We start from the raw sequence: 24135 nt of genomic DNA on the forward strand, positions 1-24135 counted from the left end.
TGGTCTTGCAAGATTTGTAAACTTTGCAATTTTGCAAGCGCAAAAGTACTAGTTTTTTGCTCAAATTTATTATTGCTTTTCCCTCTCTTGATATAATCCTGATTCTTGCATCAATTTTCAAAATTTACCTTTAAGGGGCGAACGTTTAAAAACCTAAACAGTTTGAAAAATTCAGTGACGCAGAAGTTTTTTTAGTTCAAATTTTGTATTGCTTCTGTTCTTTTAGTATCATCTATATACTAATATGAAGTTTATTGGCATAGCAAATTTCGGCAATTTTTCATTGATTTTTAAAATTTTGGAAATTTAGTGAAATAAATTGTGTGTTGTTTTTATTATTTTTGGAGTGCCTTTGATTTTTGCGTCATGTATTACAAAATTCACCTTTTAAAATCTACGCTACAAAACAATACAAAGTTAATTGGTGCAACGGATTTCTAAAGACTAATTCATTTATTAATGCTTTTAGCAGAAGAATAACTAATGTGTACAATCTCAGTGCAGTAACGAGTTTTTAGGGGTGTCTAAAAAATTTTGAACACATGAAAAAAATTACAGATATTCCCCTTTGCAGTCTCCATAGCTCCTCTTCCCAAACCCCCTTCCCATCAATCACCCCCAAAACGCCTAATCATCCCCCAGCTCCATTATAATCGTCAAAAATTAAGAAACTATCCAAAGAAAATAAACAAAACTAGACGCTAATCCTGTATCAATACAGTACGAGGGCCCGTTTACAGATTCCCTTGACTTAACGCCTTGCCAACTCCTCCCTATCAATAAGCCAACGAGGACAGACATATGCTGTTCTCCTAATATTAAAGAAAGAGAGCCTAACCGAAACATGACATTGGTACGCATGCCCACTGAAAATCACGGGGGGCGTTCCCCATGTTCTCCACGCTCTCCCGTCTCGAAGAAAAGGATGGTTATATGCGGCGTTAAGTGAGCGAGAGGAAGAGGGAGGCAGTGGAGGGTCCTCGACTGTGGAGGCAAAGGTTTCACCGTTAGCTATGATATATAGAGTGAAGCGACTTATGTTTAAATCGCGCTGGGAAGTGGCCTAGATTAGAGGGACTTTGCAGTATCAAATCCTAACCCGATACCTAAGCGTTTAAGACTTTTTAATACTTTTATAGGATTTCGTGTTAGACCGCCTGATGCCCAGTTAGTGATTTGTAAGGTTTTAAGAAAAGCGCACCGGGTGTCTTTTCGGAAAGTTGATTTTTCTTGCCGGGAAGTTTTTCGGGAAATTGTGGCTGCACTAACGGTGATTTTTGACTTGTGAATAATAGTGATAAGTGGCTTCATCCTAAAACAGATAAGGTAAGTAAGAAAACGTAGCTAAAGGCACTAGAAAAATGTATCATTAAGCACAGAATATAATGAACACTGTTGAAATTATATAGTTGTAGTGCCCTCTTGTGTTCAGCGTCCAAGGCGCTGTTGCGATTAATTATCCGTCGGAATGGTGCAACTTCTCATATTACAAATTTGTTCTATGGCTGCTCAGTGCTATAAAATAATAATTCTATAGAGAGAATGCCGAAATTTAAATTAAAATATTTGCTAAGGTTTTGTTGGAAAAAAGCTGTATATTTTATTATAACTTCATGGAAGTATTTTTGCCTATTTATATAGGGATGAATAAGTCACTTCCGTCGGAAATACTACTGAAGTAGAGAAACATCCGCAGATGCGTATTTCTACTATATAAGATTGTTCCTCTTTGAGATCTTAGCACTGTGCTTGAATAGCATCAGATCATAATAGTGTAGAAAATTGGTTCATCTAAGACGAGTCTAAGATCAAGTAATACAGAGGCGCCTGGAGGCATGTCAAATCTACATGACAATAATGTCTAATGCTCATTTTATATTTAGCCACACTTGCACCTTTTTCCTCCATATCTGAAGCCTCTAAGCTCAAATGTTCAGCACATCCAATAATGGACTAAATGTTAGAGTTCTTGGTGTCTTCGAGAATAAAGAGGGTAATAAAGCAATTGTGTAGTGAGAAGAAAACTATCTCTGCAGTGAGAAGTTTTGAGACTATTGTTTTTTGTTTAATTTCCTTCTTGTATATTAATGACTTTTCTCAGCGTTATTTTCATTTTTGGAATTATAGTTAGGCTTGATTTTGCATAGCGTTGAGTCGCATTGCTCTTACGATATAATTAATTAAGTAAAATTCCATTTAATAATCGTTAAAAATCCTTTAAAAGTGGCAAATTTTGGACTATTGAACATATTTCGAATCGAATTGAAAAAGAAAGAGATTACTTTTTTTTTTGTTTTATTATAAGTCAATATAAAGTATTTATATCGAAATGTCCTAATTTTCTCGTAAATATGCCAAATTAATTGTTTGCAAAGGATAGTGAAAGACTATTTTCACCACTAAAACCTGCCTTAAATTACCAAATCAAGCTTTAAAATAGTACACATTTACACATTTGTAGCTCTCTTCGATAAAATGTTTAAAGCAGAATAGGACTTAATTATATGACTGTGTGAAAATGCTTGTTTTTATAATTATGAAGTTATAGGTCTCCAAACCTTTTTCAAATTTCTCGTAGGCTCTGATGCACAAGTTAAATTTTCTTTTACCAGATTGTATAGATCTCTTCGGGTCTTGCATTATCACAAAATCTTCGGTAGCTACGTCAACAATGTTTTTTTCCTATATAAATAATGGACATATCATCAGTGACAGTAACCGAATTTGATAAATGAATGTAGATGGAAATGTCAAATTTTATTAGCACTATGCTGCATTTCTGAATGTGTGACTGAATGATTGAAGTTGGAAACTTAGCATATCGCTAGTAAATTTTGATATTTCCTGAATTTTCATCCACATTCATTGGTCAAATTCGGTCACTCTCACCAATGATATGTCCATTATTGATACTGGCACAATTTTTTTTACCTCTCGAATCTTAATTTTTATATCATATTCAGCAATAGTATTTAAAAAATACGTGTTTAAAAAAATTTTAAATTTGTTATTTTTTATTATTTAATTTGAAAATATCACCACTGAATAGATCGGTAAAACTAAAATACAAATGCGCAAGTCATTTTCTCTTAACGCCAATGAATGAGAATCAATATTTATATTGATTCTCTTCATATTTGATCAAAGTCTAATTGCCCCTGCTTTTACGGTATTTATTTCTAGGACAACCTGTATCGAGACGCTGTCATCGGGTCTATTAGTACAGCCAGCCTATTAGTATATTGCACCATAGTTCCGACATTTTATAAAATTGCTGTAGCATCTGGTTTGAAAAAAAGGCATTAATAAAAAGTACCTACGGAAATATTCACCTAATGGAAGATTTGAACTTATGCTAAAATCAGAATTTCGCCCCCAAAATTTCCTCTTGTATCTAACAAGGGGGAATTCTATGGAATAAGTCTACCTGCAGGACTACGGCAAAAGTGATATTGAATTAATTTGAACTTCCTAATTTAAGCCATTTTCCATAGGTCTTTCCAAAAACGTTTTCCCTTTCAATTACCTACATGGCATGGTATGTTTGTAAGGCCGGGCTTTATTGCCGCTCCGGCACCAGATAAGATGATTTACGAGCTCCCCAAACAGAGATAAACGGTGACTTCAGAAATCGGATATTTTCTTCTATTTGCCCGTGCATAGGTGCGATGTTTATCGCTCCCGATGCCTGCGGTCGTTAATTGAAATGAGAAACAAACATGGATCGAAAAAAGTGCCTCATTAGGGCGTCGTAAAGACCTAATTGAGTGAAACGATTAAAACTTTTATGGGTTTTATGGAAGGAGTAACCAGCAGGGGTCAGGACAAAACCAAGTTTATCTGAAATCCCTCGGAATCCGGGTCGCAAAGCCGCTCCGAAATTCAGTCGACAACTTCAAAGGCTAAAGCTTTCGATTAAAAGCCTCAGTTAAGGGTTTTAAAACGATTCGGAATTAACTTCAATTTCAATATGGCTGGAATATTGAGGATTCAGGTTAATTTATTTTCATAATTTTTCCTTGAGCAGTGGTAGAGTAGGAAATGTTAGGCTGATAGAGAATAATGGGAATACGGGGTGGTTCCTTCCACTAGCTCTAGAATGCATAAATGGAAAGTGATTGCTGATTTCTTCCGAAAATACCAGGTTTGTGGTTTTAGTTAAAAATCTCATTTTCGTATACATTTTTAGGGAAATGGATAGATTTTAAGGTACGGACTAGATTACTATTGATTTTTCTATAGTAACATGGAAATGAACAAAATCGAATATTTGACTATCATTCATTATTAAGTGGTGCATATTTCACATAGGCATGTAATAGAACAAGCGAAGGACCATTTCTTCCTTTTTTGATTGATGAAATGCTAAAGTAGATAGGTGTTGTCGTTCCCGAGATATTGTCGCTTAAGTTATACAGATAAAAATGTTAAAACACCTATGTTGAGAGCATTTTGGAGGGACAATGAGCGACCCTAGATTACGCTATTTTGCATTTTTTAATGGATTCTAAGAATATATTACATAAAATAACACAATTATAAAGTAAGAGTTTTTTTTTTTAATTTCGCAAAAACCCGAATTAACCAGACAAAAATCATGCAATCAGCAATTTTTAAGAAGATATAGGTGTACCTATAGTAACTTTCCCTCATTAGTTGGGCTACATGAGCGTTTGAGGTGTTAAAATTCCTGCTTAATTAGCCTCAAATTAACGAAAATCACATCGCCGTTTTCCTGGGCGCACTCTCGAGATAAATATCTCCGTAAAGGCAGGCAAAGCGCCCCGAAAGCTTCGCGAAGCTCCTCGAAAGCTTCCTCATTCTGTACGCGCGCCGCTAACGGCAAAACGAACGACTATCAAACCGATTGGCGGCGGCCAAATAACCCAAAAAGGGGGGGGCCGAGGGGGGAAATGGCGGCCGCCGACGGCCGGGAGGGTGGGGACTTAGTAGACGCAAAGCTCTCGAGGCGTCGCGACGCTGATCCGATCTAAACCGGCCAAAGCCGCTTTTAAGCCGCCCGTCTTTTTTCACGGACTTAGCCGACTTTTGGTCTTTGCTCCACGTCGCACCTGGATTTAAGGAGGTTACTTGAGTGATTCTCGTTTACGTTTTTTTCTCTAATTTGAGACGCCATTTTACAAGGAGTTTAGGACCGAATTCCACATGTCGCCGCCGGATCTTGTGGATTAACTCTTCGGCAGACCGACGGACGACTCTTGTGAAATGTATGTAAATGTCCCTATTTGGATTTCATTAATGCTAGAGAAGTGCCAGATTTCATTGATTTGAAGCAACCATTCTGATGGGCATCAGAGTTTTAAAATTCTCTTCTCAAAGCATTATCAGTAAGCCTTATCTTTGTAATGTATATAGGAAATTCGATAAACCTTTCAAGGAAACCTGATGGAGACACGTTTATTATAGACCAATTTCTGACTAGTCAAAATTAAATATATGAATTTTTGTTGATTGTTCTCAATCAAAATGTATGAAAGCTATATTAGAATTCTTTAACTGAACAATATTTTGCACATTGTATATTGAACCCCATATATACTGTATATTTTGAATAAAAATATCGAGATGCCTCTTTGAATTCTAAAAATAAAAATTTAACCACCGTAAAAAGTCACTGTCAAATCTGTACTTTCAAAATTAATTCGCCAAAATCAGAGGCGATGAGAACGGGGTCTTTGAAGCAATTTGAGCATAGAAAACCTAAAGAAATACGCACGACCGTGGATTGTAAATAATTTTATGATTACGAAATATCACTGATAAATCCAAAGCTTCGGAACTATAACAATAAAGTCATAAAGTGGCATAATATGGTCATGTAGCAATTCAAATAATAAGTTTCAAATTAAAAGCACGTTTATCTATTAAAAAAAAATTAGATATGCTCCTGGATTATAGATCATTTAACGACTATACGTCAAGTGTCAAATTTGCATTTTTTCGATTTACCTAAGAAAATCAGAGAGATGAAGGGTCAGTTAAAAAAAAATACAATGAATAAATAAGGAATATGGGTACATCTCTGGACTACAGGTAAATTAACGACCGCAAGATGTAGGTGCCAAACCCAAAATTTACATGAGAAAATCGGAGGGGTACAGCAATTGAGGCAAATTTGCATGAAAGTTATAAATTAATACCTATTTGAAATTCCAAATTTTTGCGAATAAATCAGAGGCGTGGGATTTTGTGCCAATTCGACTACAAGCTTTGTTGATTGGTTCAACCCTGTTATTGCTTATACACATTCCCATCACCTTTTTATAGTTTTCTATATAAAATTTAAAAAAATTGTAATCTAATCGCCTTGTGAAAAACATTTATTTACAAGTGTAATTACGTGTTACCTTCGATATCAGCTTGTATCGGACTGATAAACTGTTTATCTCAATTGTAACCGCTGTAAACTGCTCCTTAATCTTTAATCCGCGGATAATCCCTAATCTTGTAATGAGCTCAAATTGGATGTCGTTCGAGTAAATAATAATTCGTATTAAAAGTAAATTATTTTCGGTGCCTTTTTGGACAAGAAAACATGTGAAAGTGCCTTTGTTAAAAGTATTGAACTTTAGTAGTGTGGTGGCATTAATGCTGAACTTTACACAAGTTTATATGAGAGTATTTTTGAGGATATATCTTATATTCCCTGGAATGAGCTTTTGACATAAATACTAACACCTACATATATAGGCCATATACATAATGTGAATAAATAATAATAATGCTCCGTTTTATTATGTTGAACGTTACCTTATTATAAGTGACGTAGAAGTTTGTTCATGGTGAGTCAAAAGATATGGTTTTTATCGCTAGTGTCACTTCTGATTACAGGCAGATCAGTGAGGTTTTTGTTATACCACGCTATATGATTACGGCCAACTTGACTGACATTATAAATTACATGAGACAGAAAGAGAGGGGGGGAGAGGCAGACAAAGAGAGAGTAAAAATATTTTCATTATTTTTTCAGGACTTACATGTTTTCGAGTCTCTAAAAGCCGTCACCACGACGACCCTCCTGGATAACTTCAGTTCCTATAAGCTCATGGACCGCATAGAGCAGCTGTCGGATCCGGCTCTGTGCCTCCAAGAACTGGTGACCGGAGTCACCACCTCCTCGGCCAATTCCGACCATTTGCATGGAGTTCACCATCTACACGATTCCGTCAGTTCGGCTGTATCCGTGAACTCAGCCATTTCCGGGATTATGACGGGATCGCTTGGTCACCACGTGACCACTCACGATTCCAATCATCATGGCGTGGTACCGCACACTCCCTCGCTGCACCACGAGCCTCTGGAGAAACTGAAACGTGGTGAGTCTTTTCCAATTCGGAATAAAAATCCTTCCTTGTAGTGACGAGCTGATCCCGGTTAATCTTCGATGCGCTATCAAGTTTCATACCATAATTCCCAAGCATAAATTTAATGATCCGTGGTAATCCGAAGTATTACACTTCTAAGCTCGATCTAAGGGAAATTAATGCATTAGCTAATTTTCTTGTCGCGTGTCTTTTCGGCGGCGGCGAAATTCCAAAACAACCCTTTCGCAATCATTAATCTTGACTTTGCAAACAAAATAAACTAATAGCGGTCAACCCCCTGCAAGAATAACGTGCACATCTGTCGGAGTGCACTGCGTTAATCCCTCTATTGGAAAATTTGTCTTTCACCCTCCGCAAGCATCATCGATTGATGGGTTTGGTAATTTATGTGCCCGAAGGGGTTGATGTCGTTTTCCTGGTGGTAATTGCTTTGCAAGGATTGGAAAATGCGTCTGGTCTTAATAGGGGCTGATGTTGAAGGTAACCTTCAACTTACGTGTGATCCTGGTAGGCTGTAATTTTTTGAAAAGGCAAGTTCGCTGAATTAGGAACGACAAAAATATAATATTTAATATAGAACACTCTGTATATTATGGGATTTTTTTAAATTCCCTGCTTATTTCGGTTAATTTATCTACAGAAATTCTGTCCCTATTTCTCTTAGTTCTCTTAGTAATGCAAGGACTAACAAGGAGAAAAATGGAATTTGGTAAAAAGCTATGATTAACTCTCAAATGCTAAAATTCGTCGTAGAGTTTGCTAAAATTCAGACAATCTAAGAAAAATATGACCATTTCCGCCATATAAAATCTTAATTGGTCCTCCAAGCCCTAATGACTTAACACCCAATAAACTCAGACCATAAACAGGCTCCTCATTCTGCCCGAGGGGGGAAAGCGTGCAATAAATTTTACGATCCGATAAAACATAATCCCGTAATTGATAAAAAATTTATTGTGAGTTAGAATCCATAAATTTCACCAATGAGATGAGAAAATTGCTCGACGTCAGGCTGTAAAAATGAATTATCAATTCAATTTAAAAAGCGTCGCTATTTAATAAATTATTAATAACAAAGTAAATTTATTACGGGAATTGTTTATTGGTGACAGTAGAATTACATGATTTTTTTCAGATTTTACACGTTTAAAATTGCGCGCAAACAAATGAGTCATTTAGTTTTACACGAAATTCTGTGACATCACTGTTTATTGAAAATGTTCGCAAAGAAAAATCTAATCGCAATAAAATGCAATAAACTGATTAATTTCCCTCATATAATTCACGTTCGATATGTGTCGTCATTACGCACCCCAAAAACTTCAATTTTTTAGGGGTACGAAGGCGGAAAATTCATAAATATCGAATTATTGTCAGTGCCCATGGAGGCGAAGAAATGGGTATGAGAACTGCGGCAAGTGCTTCAGCCCCGGCTTTCTATGTTATTATTACTATGACAGCTCTGCAGAAGCGAATTTATTCGTTAGAATTGGTCTATGAGAGGGAAATTGGCTAAAAATTAATTCGCTTTGAAACAGCAACATTATCGCGGCAGCAGCTTTTGCATTTCCTCAAATTTCATCCCATAATCCTTAGAAAATACACGTTTAAGACTTTTATCCCTGTTGTTATTCCATCAGCGATTAAGGTATTAAACCATGTGTTTGGTTAGGCTAAAAAAGTTAAAACCTCACGTTCTGCAGATTTGCTCTAACGCAACTGATAATTTTTTTCTGGGGAGACATAAACAACTCAAAACGGAGTATTTTGGGTTGCTTCTACACGACACGTCCCATAAACCTACGATAATCCCGCCTTCCTTTTAAAATTTCGGAAGTCGTTTGTCAGGGGGTTATTATTGTGGCCTGCCAGGTGTTACATCGATAAAACATCTAAGAACATCGATAATAAATATCTCAAAAAAGCTAAAAATACGCAGATGTAAAAACAAAAAAAAAAACATTAAAATCTACAAAAAAAACAGTTCTTTGAATAAATTTGTTGCGCGCCTAGTCCAATTTACTGATGGCTGTCCTGAATTCCTATTATGCGATTGGTGAGAGCCTGATTTTCAGCATCGGAAATTGGGATTTGTTCATCTGCACTAATAAAATTATTTACAGGTTTCTCTAGTGGATTAGCATTACTTCTATAATAAAATAAATAGAGTGCTAAAGGATTATTCAATTTTTTATTGTATGAAAATAACTGTTGAATTTTTAGACATTTTCGGAAACTTTGAACTACTTTGTGGAATTTCCAAATTTTTGTGTTTGAGTTTGAATTTAAACAAATTTTCAAAACATTTTGGTACCTTTTTGCATTTTCACTGAATTTTTACGCACGGATTCAAGGAATTTAAAAAATTTTGAGCACTTGCAGGAATTTTTTATATACTATAAAAAGATTGATGATATTTAAGTGGGGAAAGAATTGTATTTTTGCTCTTAGAAATCGCTAATAAATTTTGAATTATTTTCATTAATACCCAGTTCTCAAAATATCCAAGTACACCGAACAAAGGTTCTGTAAACCCATCAAAACTAAAAATTGAAAAATCCGAAATAGCTCGTTGCAGGTTCACTACGTGCCTAAACCGTAAACACTAGATGACAATTCGGTGCTCCCAAATTTATTGAAAGGACTTATTTTTAAATGGCCCGGGGTCATGCATCCCAAATCGCCTTCACACCGCCGAAATCTACATCGACAATGCTTAATTATGGAATACCTATAAGTATACGCTTTGTGCAATATTTGTTTTTCAAATATTTAATAAATGAACAAATAATCGATGCTATAGCTATCGGTGCGACATCAAATGCACCCGCCCCAATCAATCATGATACGAATTGTCAGCGGCATTTTTCTGTGTCTGCTAAATTGAAATATATTGCTGTTTAAAACGCTTATCTACACAGATAATGATATTTTTCGATTCTAGGCAAATGTTCAATAACGTGATATAGGTATCAGGATTTCAATGTTACTTAGCGAAAATTAGGACCTCTGCTCCTGTTTGATGATTCAGGTTAGATGAGGAAGTGCTTCATAATAAAACAATTTTAATTATTAGGTAATAAGATGACATAGGTAATTGTTACATACATGCCGATTTTTCTGTGTCAGGTAGTTGATTTCTAAACGCAAACTGTTAACTTTATCTTAGGAAAATAAGACAATAATTATCTCTGTGTATGATATTAGGCTGGGTAAATAAAATTTGTAATTTTAAACAGGTCATAAACGTTATCGTGTCATTAAACGAGCTGGTTACAATATTTCTTTACAATGTTTATTAAAAAAAGAACAAATACGAGATATTTGAGGGAAAACGACCATTCTCCAAAACGATGTTTGTTCAACAGCGACGTATATTGCAGTACAATGAGAGTTCGTGCGTCTTATGTGTTTGAGCAAACATACATCCAAACTCAGATATTCAAATATGTAATTACTTCATTTACATTACGATACTTATTTTTCATTTTCGAGTTGACAAATGACAGGCTGGTTTTTTCTTCGCCCCATTGTGTTTCTCTTATTGACGTATTAAAATGTTTTTTAACGAAAAATTTCCACGTGTGCGATGTTGTTTGAAAAGACGTCATTCCGTCCCTGCATGGGGAAGAAGTGCCTTTCGGAGCGAGCATGATCGATCGAGCCTCATGAAAGGGTCATCACTCGAGCATTGAATGTTTTATGCCGTTTGTTCACGCATGAGTTGCGATCATTACCTTCATCGTGTAATATCAATGCGGTGTTGATGTCATCAGCGGCTTTTGGAAATTAACACTTATTGTGCGGGTGACAGCTACCCCCATTGGAGGGGGTGAGAAATTCCACGTGTTGTACCGTTTCGCTTACGCACAACATTGTGGTGGGACCTAGACTCAAGGGTGTGAATGAATTTTAACAGTGGAATGCTAAAATTCTACTTCTTCGTAAATTTTTACTGAACAATTCTTTAGGGACGAAAATTTAGAAATCAAATTATTAATTTTTTTTACGAAAAATCCTAGTACGTCACTGAATTAAGTGCCCTGTTTTAATAATAATGTGATATTTGATTCTGAAGTATAATGTTTTCCTCTCTACAAGCCCAAAAAAATTAGTCAACATCGTATGATAAATACAGTGGCCAAAATCATCCTTCAAGATTCTACTAAAAGTTTTCATATTGCCAGGAACAGCTTCTGATAATGTTATAGAGCTTATTAATCAATTTATCTTTAGGGCCATGATCAAGAAAGCGACATAAAAATCAAGTTTCTCCTCTAAAGGGGTCGGGCAAGTTAATTGCCGCTTAAGTGGGTGTTAACTCGCACTTTTTCCTAAACTAACACATGTCACAAGATGTATCGACTACCTTATATCTGGCGACGTTTTTACGAGTGTGATTTATGGCCTGCTGCCCAAGACCGCACTTTTCGACATGTTTCTCATTTGCTGCATCGTTACTGCTGATTTAGAGCCGTTCACCGTGTCGTTTCTCATTAATAGCCTGCCCTAAATATAGAAAATTGCATTTTATTCGACGGATAAACCTGCGGGTTAATGCTTTGATAAATAAGGCTTAAAGTTAAGCTAAAATAATCAGATGCTGAGCCTCAAATCCTTTATATATCCCGCCGATTTAAACTATGACTAACTGAGCGCACGAGAGCCTCGCCGTCAAATCAATAAATGATTATTTATCTTTTGAGGTTTTTAGTGCAGACAAAGAGCAACTTTTTGTATTTTTTTTCAGTTTGGGCAGAAACGGGGGATTTTAGGGATGCCCACTCGACCGGGTCGATGACGCCATCCAGCTCTACTCCTTCGATGGAGCACTCACAGCTGCCCTTTCCTACCACCGCCAGAAGTCGCACAAGAGACCGAAAAGGTAAGAAATTTTGGTTGTTAAATATCACTCTGTAATAATACAGTCGGCAGCATTGTTTTTTTTAAATTCTGTCAAAGTCATGCTTCCAAGTAATAACTATCATAAACAGATTCTAGTCGCAGCGTTGTCATTTCCAGGATTATTGGAAAAAACTTTTGGTTTCTGAAATATATAAACTGTCGAGAATTCATACAAATGTTATTCCCCTGGCATTGCTATTCAGTCATATTTCTGGCTGTACAAAGACGCTCACACACAAACAAAAAAAACTCAAAGCAGTAACTACTTACTGCCTTGGAAAGATTTCGGATGTTATTAAGTTAATCCAGGCAGCAAAGAGGAGCGCTATTTCGGTGCCGCCTTAAGTAATTAGTCTGACATCCAGGATTAAAATGGTTTAGTCGGACTGAAATTAATTGGTAACTGAAAGTGTTGTTATAGGGCGATGTTCCCGGTTTAAAAAACGGTTCGAGTCGAGTGGAATGTTGATGTATCTTTTCGTCTGTTTATTAAGGAGGCTGAATGATGAGCTCGTTTGCCCGAATTTCCATGTATTTTCGTGTAAAATAAGCGGAACGATACGTGCAACTCCTGGAGAGAAGACGGAGCGGAAAAATAATTGCGAAATCTTCCGATCAGCTTTACCGGCACTTTCCAGGGCTTAGCGGCTGAATTTTTAATCAGTTTCTCAAACAAGCAAAGCTTTAGACGGCTATATTACAGCCCGGATATTTTTCTCCCTCTGTTTTAAAAAGCTCAGCACTCAATTTTTAAGTTTATTTAGGTGAGCGCCCACGGATTACGTCTTCCTGATACGAACTGCACTCTGCGATTCAATTTCCGGATGGAAATTTCGCTCATTTCAGAGAATCGTTTTACCCCCTTGGGAGGGAAAAATACCGCCCAAATCAATCACAGTGGACCAGGCGAATCGTAGACAACGGTATAATTAATTTAATCAACGCGCATTTCATTGGCCGTTACCGACATTGAGATATACGTGAGCGTTGATAAGATTGCGATAACGGCCATGAATGTGATACAAGTTGTCATTGTGGCTGCGTGTTTTTCGGCAAAGCAAAATCGGTCATAAACCGAATTGGATACTTAAAATAATCTAAATGCAAATTTAAATACTTTTCCAGAACCCTCTATATGCTCTTTGAGAAATATCAATATTATTAATAAGACACCACAGCTTTAAAACATTTTGCATAATCTAAATTCTCTACACAAATATTGACATTATTAATTGTGCCACGCAAAAATTCCTAATTACCTGAGTGACGTTTAATAGGAAGTGTTATTTCAAAAGAACGTCGGTAGTCAAGTTAGGAATTTGATTATTTTTTTCGTCATTTAAAACTGATAACACTTGATCTATGCTTTACCTATAGGCATCGTTACTGAATTTTGTGTTTAGTTTAATTGTAAATATGGTTCAAACTTACGGGAACTAGCCTTAAAACTCTCCCTAAGACTCCAAATCTTATCCAGCCATTCAGTATTTTCCGTTTCTAGACACGCTTTTCGTTAAATCGGCGAATAAGGTTAAAGAAATGAGCGGGACGCACGACACAGCACTGTGAACTTGAGTTATGCAGTTTCTTCTATAAAATACCACACAAACACACTGAGATTTTAGCAAAAACGCGCGTAACTTCACTTTCCGTATTTTTATGCATTTACATTTTTACCGGTTTTTTCAAACCATAAATTAACAAGAAAATTGTAGATTTACAGAAAACGTCACCGAGGGCAATAATGGTGCACAAAACAATGGAATTCAGGTCCTGCGCGAAGCCAAAACTGACGTAAGCACGTCATGGCACACTAGATAAATGTTGCGGTGATTTGTGAGGACGTTTTGAGAATATCTGCACCTTTGGAAATTTAATTCATTTAAAGGAATATTTGGCAATTTTATAGAAATCCATTAAAGTGTAGATTATAGAGAAAATTTTAAGGTTTTTGCTGCTGGTAGGCCCATTACGGTGTCTGTAATAGGAAAGTCACATAATGATCTCAAATTCGGATTTTGAAAATTGAACTTTAAAAATTAGGAACAATTCGAATTATGATCGGAGCTCCTTAATCTTTAGCAGGGTCATTTGGACATATATTGAGTACATTCAGGATTTTTTTCAGATTTTGTGACTCATCATAACGAGATATTATTTAAGGCCCCCTCCTCGTGATTTTTAGCAAAATTTTGATTTTTTTTAAGATACGGTCAGTCAAAATGAGATGCATAGGTACATCAAAAAATTTTGTGGGAAAAAGGTATACTAGACTAAATATAGACTTTCATATAAAAAAAATATACATATATATTTTGTTGGATGTGGAATAGGTAAAAAAAACATAAATATGTACAACATTAATAAAAAGTACATTTATAAAAATATATGTATTTCCAATTATATTTTAATGATAGTCAAAGTTAAACTCGTACTCTTTATATTACTCTTGTATTTCGCTACTAAGTGAAAATTTTATCCTGTGAATATTTCCTAATTTTTTTTCTAATTTATTTAACTCGTATAACTTTTGATATGGGTTATCAATGCGGACAAGTTAGTACTGTTGAACGAGAATTGATAATAATTCATCACCTACATGCAGGAAAATCTCATTGGGAAATAGGCAAAATTGTGAATAGGAGCCGTTCGACCGTTCAAATCATAGTCAATCGCTTTTTATACGAAAATAGAATTAAGAATAAAGTTCACAAGAGTTCCCGAAAATGTTTTAACAATTACGATGAAAGATGGAGTCGCAAAAGCTCCTAAGATATCAGCTCCTAAATTAGCCAGATTACTAAAAAAATATTTACATAAAAGTGTAAATCCACAAACAGTTCGAAATTAATTTGAAATAAAATGCAGGGCAGAGTAGCACGAAAAAAGCCATGGATTAATAAACTAAATCGCATGAAACGCTTCATTTTGCTGAAGAGTATTACGATAAAGACTTTTCTTTTTGGAATAATGTACTATTTAGAGATGAAAGTAAATATAGTATTTTCGGTTCAGATGGACAGTATCATGTATGGAGGAAACCGAATGAGACCTTGAAAGAAAAATATTTACGTGCAACTATTAAACATGGCGATGACTTCGTTATAGTCTGGGGCTGTAAGTCAGCCAAAGATATGGATAATCTTCATTTTATCGATGGGAACATGGACCAGAACATGTATTTACAAATATTGGAGGTCAACGTTAAACAACTTGTCCAAAAACTAGATATTGAAGAGATTTTCAAGTTTTACCAAGACACCGACCCAAAACATAAAACCAATAAATTCAGGTCCTGGCTCTTGTACAATTGTCCAAAAGGTATAAGCACACTCAAAGTCCGGATTTGAATGTGATTGAGAATTTGTGGAGTCAGTTGAAAGTGGGTATAAGAAACCACATGGTTTCCAACAAAGATCAACTGAAAAGAGTTCTTATGGAAAAATGGGCTAAAATATCAGTGGAGTATTGTGAAAAACTGATGCATTCAATACCTAATAGATTAAAATACGTTATAAGAAACAAATTCCTTTTCACCAAGTATTAAAACATTGTTTCTTATATTAAAATTGAACATTTTATCTTGCTTTTTTAAGGTGTATGAGTTTCATTTTGATTATTATAAAACCTGCCTTAGGTTTTATGTTGCAGGCCTATTTTTTTGTATATTAACATTAAGTTGTTGCGTTTAGAAGTTTCGTTTCCAAAAACATAATTTTTCAAAATAAAAAGTACGTATTTCAAGAGTATATGTGGTGTTTTTGTGAAATTTTCGGATATACGAATTTTACTTTGACGAATTGTAGTGATTTCATTCAAACTGCACTGCATACGTCATTTGAGGTCCTGGAACTCAAAAAACCGAAAATACGATTTAGTTTATGCAGACATAAATTAATTAGGAATAAAAATAGTTCAATAATTTCCACTCGAAGATTCGTCGACACAATCGAATAAATAACAATGTCCTGTTTTACGACAGATTTGACACCGCTCGTAAAGCTATACAGCCTACAGCCTCAACTCCTGTAAAACAAACATTGGCCACATCTTGGAACATCATTCAAAATTTATTTTAACCACAAAGCCCCGTTATAAACATAGATTATTTCGGATTCCCCGAGCTTAGCCCGCTCATTTAATTCCGAATTTATTCAGGTGACACACGCCATCTTCTATTTTAGTTTATTTATAAAAAAAAATTACTTTCTATAACGATTTTGTTTGTTTATTTCAGCGAGCAGATCGCTGCAGGACTCGATCAAGACGGAGGCGGGGGTGTCGGCCGAGTCTGCGGAGCCGGAGGACGGCAAAAACGACAAGAAATCGAAACGTCAGAGGAGACAGAGAACTCATTTTACCAGCCAACAGTTGCAGGAGCTGGAGGCCACCTTCGCGAGGAATCGGTATCCGGATATGAGCACTAGGGAGGAAATTGCCATGTGGACGAATTTGACTGAGGCCAGAGTTAGGGTAAGAATCGCGGATCTTTCGGAACACTCGGCGCTGTCGTTTGGGCGCAAGTATCGTTCAGTTTTGTTAAACTTTAAGGTTCCGATTGGAAACACATGGTACAAATCGTCATTATCATTTCGAAAGGTTTTTGATTGAACGCAATGAGAAGTTGTTCGCAATATTAAATAAGACAGCGGACGTAAAATAATTGGTCTTTAATAACTTAAAAATATTTCAAATTAAGGAAAGACCTTTATTGATAAATGAAAAAGCTACAAAAAGAAGGCCTAATATACAGTTTGTCCACAGATAGAGGGCCCAAGAGGAGAAATGGACAAAAAGTGTCGTTTTTCGTCAAAAAGTCATTCTTGATAAAAGTCTCTGCTTCTTGAAAAAATACGATTTATGAAGATAACTTTGAACTTTTTTATACAGGGTGCCCAAAAACTACGAACACATGAAATACTATCAAGAGTAAATTACCTTTATTTCTCATTTTGGAGCAAAATGGTAAATAAAAAACAGATTTCAAATCCTAACCAAAGTTGATATTCAAAATTTTAACTGAATATTCCAAGTTTTATTTCTCTTTTAAAATTCAAATAATTTCTAATTTAACTTTTTCACCTCATTTTACGTATTCACAACAAGCATGATATAAAATGTCACAATATTAAATTTGAGAAATGCGTCGAATACGGGGAAGGTGTGTTTGAATAAGTAATATCTACTAACATTTATTTTGAATTATTTATAAACTATTTTGGAATAATGGAATTTTGTACGTAAACTTTGGATAGGATTTGAAATGTGTTTTTTATTTACCATTTTGCTCCAACATGAGAAATAAAGCTAGTTTACTCTTGATAGTATTTCATGTGTTCATAGTTTTTGGGCGCCTTGTATAAAAAAGTTCAAATTAACTTCGTAAATCGTATTTTTTCGAGAAGCGGAGACTTATCAAGAATGACTTTTTGTCGAAAAATGACATTTTTTGTCCATTTCTCCTCTTGGGCCCTCTATCTATGGACATACTGTTTATATATTGTTTAACAGAGGGAATAGAAATTTTAATACGAACCGCTAAGCGAATATCCTGTGTCACACGCCAACAATTTACTTCATAAGAAACGGGATTAAGAGCCACATACTCTAAACCTGTGACGTTTAGCTCTAAAAACAAACGCCAAACGAGGCGTTGCCATTTTCTGCGTTTCTATCAAATAACTGGAAGTTTTCTTTGTTGTTCAGATATATAATAGCTCCAAAGAAATGTGCTTCATGTGGTGTGGGAAGATGTCGTATACACCCCTAATCGATGTTAGATTTGGAAAAAATTTTTATAATTTAAATTTCTACCTACGCCCTACTGTTCAAATTTTTTTGAGAGCCCTTTTACAGTGCTCATTTTTAAAACGATTCGCAGCTTCGTTCTGACCGCTACGTCCTCGTCGGTGATATGATATATATGCCATAATATAATGAGTTTCGGTGCAATATGCACGCGGGCATGCATGCCCCGGAATGGGCCGGTCATCCGCGATGGTGATCGCGCTAATCCCGGCCAGATTTATAGTGTTAATATGGCGGGATTAGAGTGACGTTGTCTGCTCTACCTGCTCGGTGAAATACGGGCCTCTGCTGCATTTATCTCATTACAGTTGAGGATGATTAAGCGGGGGGGTTTGGGAATAAACGGGGCGCGTTAATAGGCAGCGATAGCGACCAGTTCCAGTCGCAAACCGGACGATTATTAAATTAATAATTTGCGATGATTGAGAAGGATTTTCAGGTGTGTCGACCTTCGGTAAATGCAACACCATCACACTATTTCTCACCCTTAATTCGGCATGACTCGACGGCCATGCGTAGCGAAAACGAACGAACTGTGCTTAATCGAATATAAATTAAGACATTTGCAATGCTCGTTAAAGTTGATGTGATTCTGTAATTGATTCACTTCTCGGCTGCAATAAATGTAATTTTATACGGAAGAATATATTGTGGGGAGACAGAGGCAGAGTAAAGCACTGGGGGGTGCCAGACAGGATGAGCAAAAGAATCAAAAAGGGCATTTTGAGATGTGGAAGAAAGAACAAGAGAAAGTTCTGTTTTGGAATTTCCTATCAAAGTCGCACATTACAGTTTCGCCCTCTGTGGATCATTTTGGTTGATTGGGCCCTAAGGGCAAAGGGAAACATTGTTGGTGTGATTAAATCGGGACCGGCACGTGCAAATTCCCGAATAATTGAAAAGTTCGCCACACGCAGGTCGACGACGTTAATTTTGCGGCGTCGTGATTGATGATGGCCATTTTTGCGACGCTTAATGAAAAATGTTTTGCATAATAATCGACCCGGGTGATTTACCGTCGATCGACGATTCAGTTAATCTTCCATAAATGTTTATTAAGGCAATCCACACGACGTAAAATACTTCATTAAAAATCGTATGTGGGAAGAATTGACGGCTTTAAGGGGATTGTGTGGAAGCCCTGTTCTATACTTGGAGGCTCTACTTGCTAGAGCCGTTTAATATAGAGCCATCCTACAAATCAGTTCACTTGGAACGTGCTTCACTTACTGTTATTGAGGAAGCCAGAAACATATCTACTCTTAGTAACGTATACAGGGTGTAATAGTACACGTTCGCGAATAAAATTTTCGTTTCGACCTTTTACCGTTTATAGTTTTAAATATTTATAGCCGCGGCACATCTTTAGTAGCTTTAGTTATGTATTTGGCTCAAATAATCTACTATCATCTTATCACAATTTTCTGTGTATTTGATAGTTTTGGCCTAAAAATGTCCTATAAAACATCATGTTTGTATAGTCTGAAGGCCGCCACTACACGCGGTTCCTTTTGAAACCCGAAGAAAAGCACTTCAACATCATGTAAACCTGTGTTCTCCGATAACATCTGGTTGTTGGGTGGTTGTTGGTGTTCATCACTTTGTTGACTTCTTTGATAATAACACTCTGTGTCTACATGGCTATTCAAGAGATAACTAATGGGGCGATAACGGAAATAAAAAGGGGGCCGATATACGTGTCCCGGTACCGATCGGTTATTAAAAAGTGAAAAACACGTACAGTTTCCCATCGGCTACCGACGGGGAAAATAAAAGAATTCCCTCGTGGCATCAGTTTTTCCCCTCGATTTTTCCGTTTCTGTACGGCCAATGGGGCGGCTCGTCTGTCTTCATATCGCGGCCGCAATTAGACGGGTCGTTGCCCACCACGTGGGGGAGAAATCATCCCCGACGCGAGATAAAATGCCCCCGTAATGGAAGATGATGGCTCAAACGGTTCGCCGCTGAATTGTATTGATTTAGTTTCATTTTCAGCTAAATTAATTTAATTGTTGCCCAAATGGGTCATAGGTGGATCAGAGCAGTCTTAATATTGCAGGAAATTTTATTTAAACTTGGAAAATGGCAACGCCGCGCTTCGTTTTTGTCATCTTTGCTTTTACAGGTATATGTTGTAATGTCTTCAGTTAAACCATCGGGCTGGTGCAGGGTGTTGCTATGCCAGTCTCTGAATTCCCAGATAAATTCCTGGATGCAATGTGTACTGCGTACTCAAATTCAATGCAAGTCGCGCTACAATACCTGGAAAAAATGTTTGGACACGGTCTTGAGATGGTTTCTTTTCCCCAATTTCAGCTAGTTAAAATACACATTGAAATGTCTATTAATAAGATATTCCGGCCTCGCGGTATGGAGCATTTGAAAATTCCTCAAATGCTTGCGTAAGCAGTCGGAATCCAGGAGGCAGACCTCCATATATACGTCCGCATCTGCGCTCCTTGGATGTACTTGTTTGGTCCAAAACATCGACCGGCATGAGCAATCACGTTGTTTATTACTTTTGTTAATTAAAATCTATAGTGCGTCGTTACCTGTGTAATTTATAAATAAAAATTTTTGAGTGTGAGTGAGTGTGTGGATTGGAGGATCGAACCCCCCAGGTTAGTACGATCAAATTAAATAATTTTGGTTAAGGGGGATATGGCAACTCAGCGTTTTTCAATTATTTTTTACGCTAGACTAGTCCAGCAACACAGAGATTAAGGGTTTTCAAGTCTTCTTCATCTTTTTAAATCAGAGGCGTAGTCGAATGTGAAAATCCAGAGACGCAGCTTGCGTCAGATACATTAAGAAGTTCTATTTCCCGATTTCAATGCTATTTAAACATATTCAGACCCATTGCCTCTCCCTAATGAAAATTCAGTTGATGAGGCATGAAACTGTGCGGCATGCCTAATCCGATTAACATGGTATGAATTGCTTATATAAAAGGGCGAGGGACGTGTGCCGATGCGCCTGTTAAAAGGCAATTTCAAACTTCCCCTGTATATTATGTGGTGTTGCTTTGATTGTGATTGAGATGTCGGCCAGTGCGAAAAGGAAGCGTGCGTTCCCATGAAAATGTTAATGCCCCTTTTGGAATTTAAATTTCGTAACATCAGAATTAGGTCGATAATGCGCTGTTATCAGGGAAACCACTATTAGTTTTCCGGGCGAGTTCCCACGTCAATTTCGGTGCCAATAATGCCTTTCTGACTTTAATTTATTGTTGCTTTGTTGTCACACATGAACTGTAAAATCAAATTTAATAGAAACCACGACTCCACTAATAAATAGCTCGTTTTCCCATACGGTAATCCTCCAATAAATAGGAATTTAGTTAGATGTGTATTCAATATTTATCTTTAGATTTGGTATAATTCCGATGCGGAGCAAATTTACCGTTTGATCTCGCTGCCGGATTCGGTGGGAATTGTGTGTATTTAATGAAAAATTTCGTTGTTACAGGTGTGGTTCAAGAACCGCAGGGCGAAATGGAGGAAAAGGGAGCGCAATGCCATGAACGCCATGAATGCGGCGGCTGAATTCAAGACCGGCTTCGGGACTCAATTCAACGGCCTCATGCCCGCAATCAGCGACGAAAGCTTCTACTCTTATTCAACTTACAACAACTGGGCCACCAAAGTCCCCAGTCCATTAGGAACTAAGCCGTTTTGGCCTGTAGTGCCCTCTAACCACCACCAAAGCCCCGTAAACTGTTTCAACGCCGCGACTTCTGTAGCTTCAATGGGCGGAGCCGCCGGCTCGATGCTCCCTGGCGGAATGGGGGGCGGCCTCACGAGCACTCCGGGGGCGGTCAGCGGCCAACCTTGCCCTTACACCACCCCCGCCAACCCTTATTCAATGTATCACCACCGGTCAGCCGCCGAACCGTGCACCGCCATGTCTTCCAGCATAGCTTCTCTCCGATTGAAAGCCAAGCAGCATACAGGGTTTGTGAGTTACCCCAGTGTGAGTCCTGTGAGGTCGACGTCAGCAGGATTGCAGGCCTGCCAATATGCAAGTAGCGGAATTGGAGTGGGGGAGAGGCCGGGCTGAGATGAGGATGAGGCCCTTGGGGGCCACCAGTTGAAGCACGAGGACCAGGACGACTGATAGAGGCTTGATGAGGATGGAAGTGAGGTTCGGTGATTTGGTTAGCAGTGCATCAGGATTTTGGGGGGTTAGAAGGTCTTGCCTGGTTAAAATAGGGTTTAACCCAGGGCTGAGCTTGGGGAATTTTACCTAAAGGTCTCTTTACAAAAATATAAAGGGAATCGTAGCAATATTTCTGATCATATCCGTATCAGATGTAAATTTGTATCATACAGAAAAATATTTGTTTGATGTCTACATTGTCTACTTAAACATCCTTGTAAAATAAACTTAAATGTGGTTATTTGAAAAAAATCGTGTAAATAATGTAATTAAACTTAGTTTTAAATGTATTAACGCTGTGAACTCTTCAAGTTTGTTTCAAGCTTTGAAACCAAAGTTTATGTTAAGTACTTAGTACCAATAACGCAATCGTGCCAAATCTTATTATCAATCCAAAGACAGCATGTTTTTATTATAGTTTTATTGACTTATTTTGCTCATCGGAACGTGAAACGTTCCTTTACCTAACATAAGTTTATCTTTAATTTTTAATGGTGCAATTATTGTGGATTACGGTACCTTACAACTAAATTGCATTGAGAGATTATAATAGGGTGTTGAGTACAAAAGCGGCTGCCAAGTGCAATGTTATAAAAACTTTGTTTCTATTTCACTTAAGAATTGTCTATAGGTAGCTTCTAAAACTGTACAGAATGTTAGGTACCTATTTGAAGTGAAAATATACTCTGTGCATATCGTCTGTATAACAACAGTGGTTTAATATTTTCAACCATCTAGTCACAATAAAAAAATATAAGTTCCACATTTCTTTCATTTCAATCTCCCTTTTTTAATTAAATTAATCCCCCACATATGCAAAATCCGATAACACGTAATAACGCAAAACTCGCAAACGAGCTACCTGTTCGATTTTTCTATTACGTATATTATGGGCAACAATGGAATGTATCGAAAAGCCATTTCGGTTAAACGCGGCACTAATTTAAGAGCGTAAGCCTTAAAAACGAGCCCGATTGAAAATAAAAATCTGCCGGATTTCGGCTAACAAGAGTAATTTAGTCCTGGGGATAATGCTTGGTGGGAAGCATTAAAGCCCACTAATGCTTTTTGAAGGCTGTTCGTTATTATTTATTGACATTTGAAAGTCATTTCTAGTTGGTCAGTTATACTGAGCATTAATAAAATTAAAAAATTAGATATTTTTCTTATAACCTTGCGAAATACGGGATTAATCCCACTGTGGACCGGCGAAATAGAGATTTCCTCCCACTGTATGATGGCAGTCTCCTAACGATTGGTCTTTGACATATTTCAATATTTCTAACTCTCTAACTTGACCTCTACATGATGTAAACAAATTACACCGAAAACCCGATCAAGTTCATACATTTGTCTTTGTCATACAAGCATGAAATACAGGTTCCGATATATCTCTGGAAGGATCTTATACCTGCTGTCAGTGCTTTAAGTTCCACGGGACCATTTTTGGTAATTGTTTTTATTTCTTTTTTCGTATTTTAGATTTTGCTGTCGATATAACTAAATCTTTCTTTGTCTCGCGCACGCAGGTGCTATTAAAAATGATGTGAGTTTTTGTTCTGGAGGGAGTGCAGTGAAAGTGTTCAGAAATCGGGCTTTGCCCGAATTTTTAAAATTCAATTTAAACAATGTGTGTTTTAATAGTTATTGATTATGTCAGCTCATGATAGACTGCATTTTTGGCAATTCACAATACATTTCTGCTGCACCAAATTTCGCAAAATGTTCATGATTTTTCCATTTTTCTGGGCCTCAATATTAAACCGTTGCCTGAGCAATACATTAGCAGGAATGTCTGTAAGTCAATAGAAAGGAAAGATTTATCTTTCGCGCTTCGCAGGAAACAAATGGGCCAAATAATCGATACTGATATCAGGAACAAGAAAGATTTATGGCTGACACATGACTCGGAGGAAGA

The 24135-nt window shown here is 36.9% G+C and overlaps 1 protein-coding gene across 3 annotated transcripts; it reads left to right on the forward strand.

The window, feature by feature from the left end:
• Positions 1 to 1035: 1035 nt before the first annotated feature.
• Ptx1 (pituitary homeobox homolog Ptx1) lies at positions 1036 to 22978 on the forward strand. Of its 3 annotated transcripts, none has more exons than XM_066392400.1 (5): positions 1036 to 1326; positions 6992 to 7334; positions 12097 to 12231; positions 16489 to 16724; positions 21528 to 22978. In XM_066392400.1, the coding sequence occupies exons 2-5, from the start codon at positions 7067 to 7069 to the stop codon at positions 22116 to 22118; spliced, it is 1230 nt and encodes a 409-aa protein (XP_066248497.1). In that variant the 5' UTR covers positions 1036 to 1326; positions 6992 to 7066; the 3' UTR covers positions 22119 to 22978. The 3 variants fall into 3 exon arrangements, with proteins under 3 accessions (XP_066248497.1, XP_066248498.1, XP_066248496.1); XM_066392401.1 differs by lacking the exon at positions 1036 to 1326 and adding an exon at positions 4944 to 5228; XM_066392399.1 differs by lacking the exon at positions 1036 to 1326 and adding an exon at positions 6693 to 6803.
• Positions 22979 to 24135: the final 1157 nt, after the last annotated feature.

Source organism: Euwallacea similis, chromosome 8, assembly GCF_039881205.1.
Source record: "Euwallacea similis isolate ESF13 chromosome 8, ESF131.1, whole genome shotgun sequence".
Taxonomy (NCBI): domain Eukaryota; kingdom Metazoa; phylum Arthropoda; class Insecta; order Coleoptera; family Curculionidae; genus Euwallacea; species Euwallacea similis.

Excerpts from the sequence above, each read along its gene's own strand:
- Ptx1 (XM_066392399.1), top strand. Across the intron at positions 7,335-12,096 it reads GCCTCTGGAGAAACTGAAAC|TTTGGGCAGAAACGGGGGAT; the intron begins GTGGTGAGTCTT and ends ATTTTTTTTCAG. Across the intron at positions 16,725-21,527 it reads TGACTGAGGCCAGAGTTAGG|GTGTGGTTCAAGAACCGCAG; the intron begins GTAAGAATCGCG and ends TCGTTGTTACAG.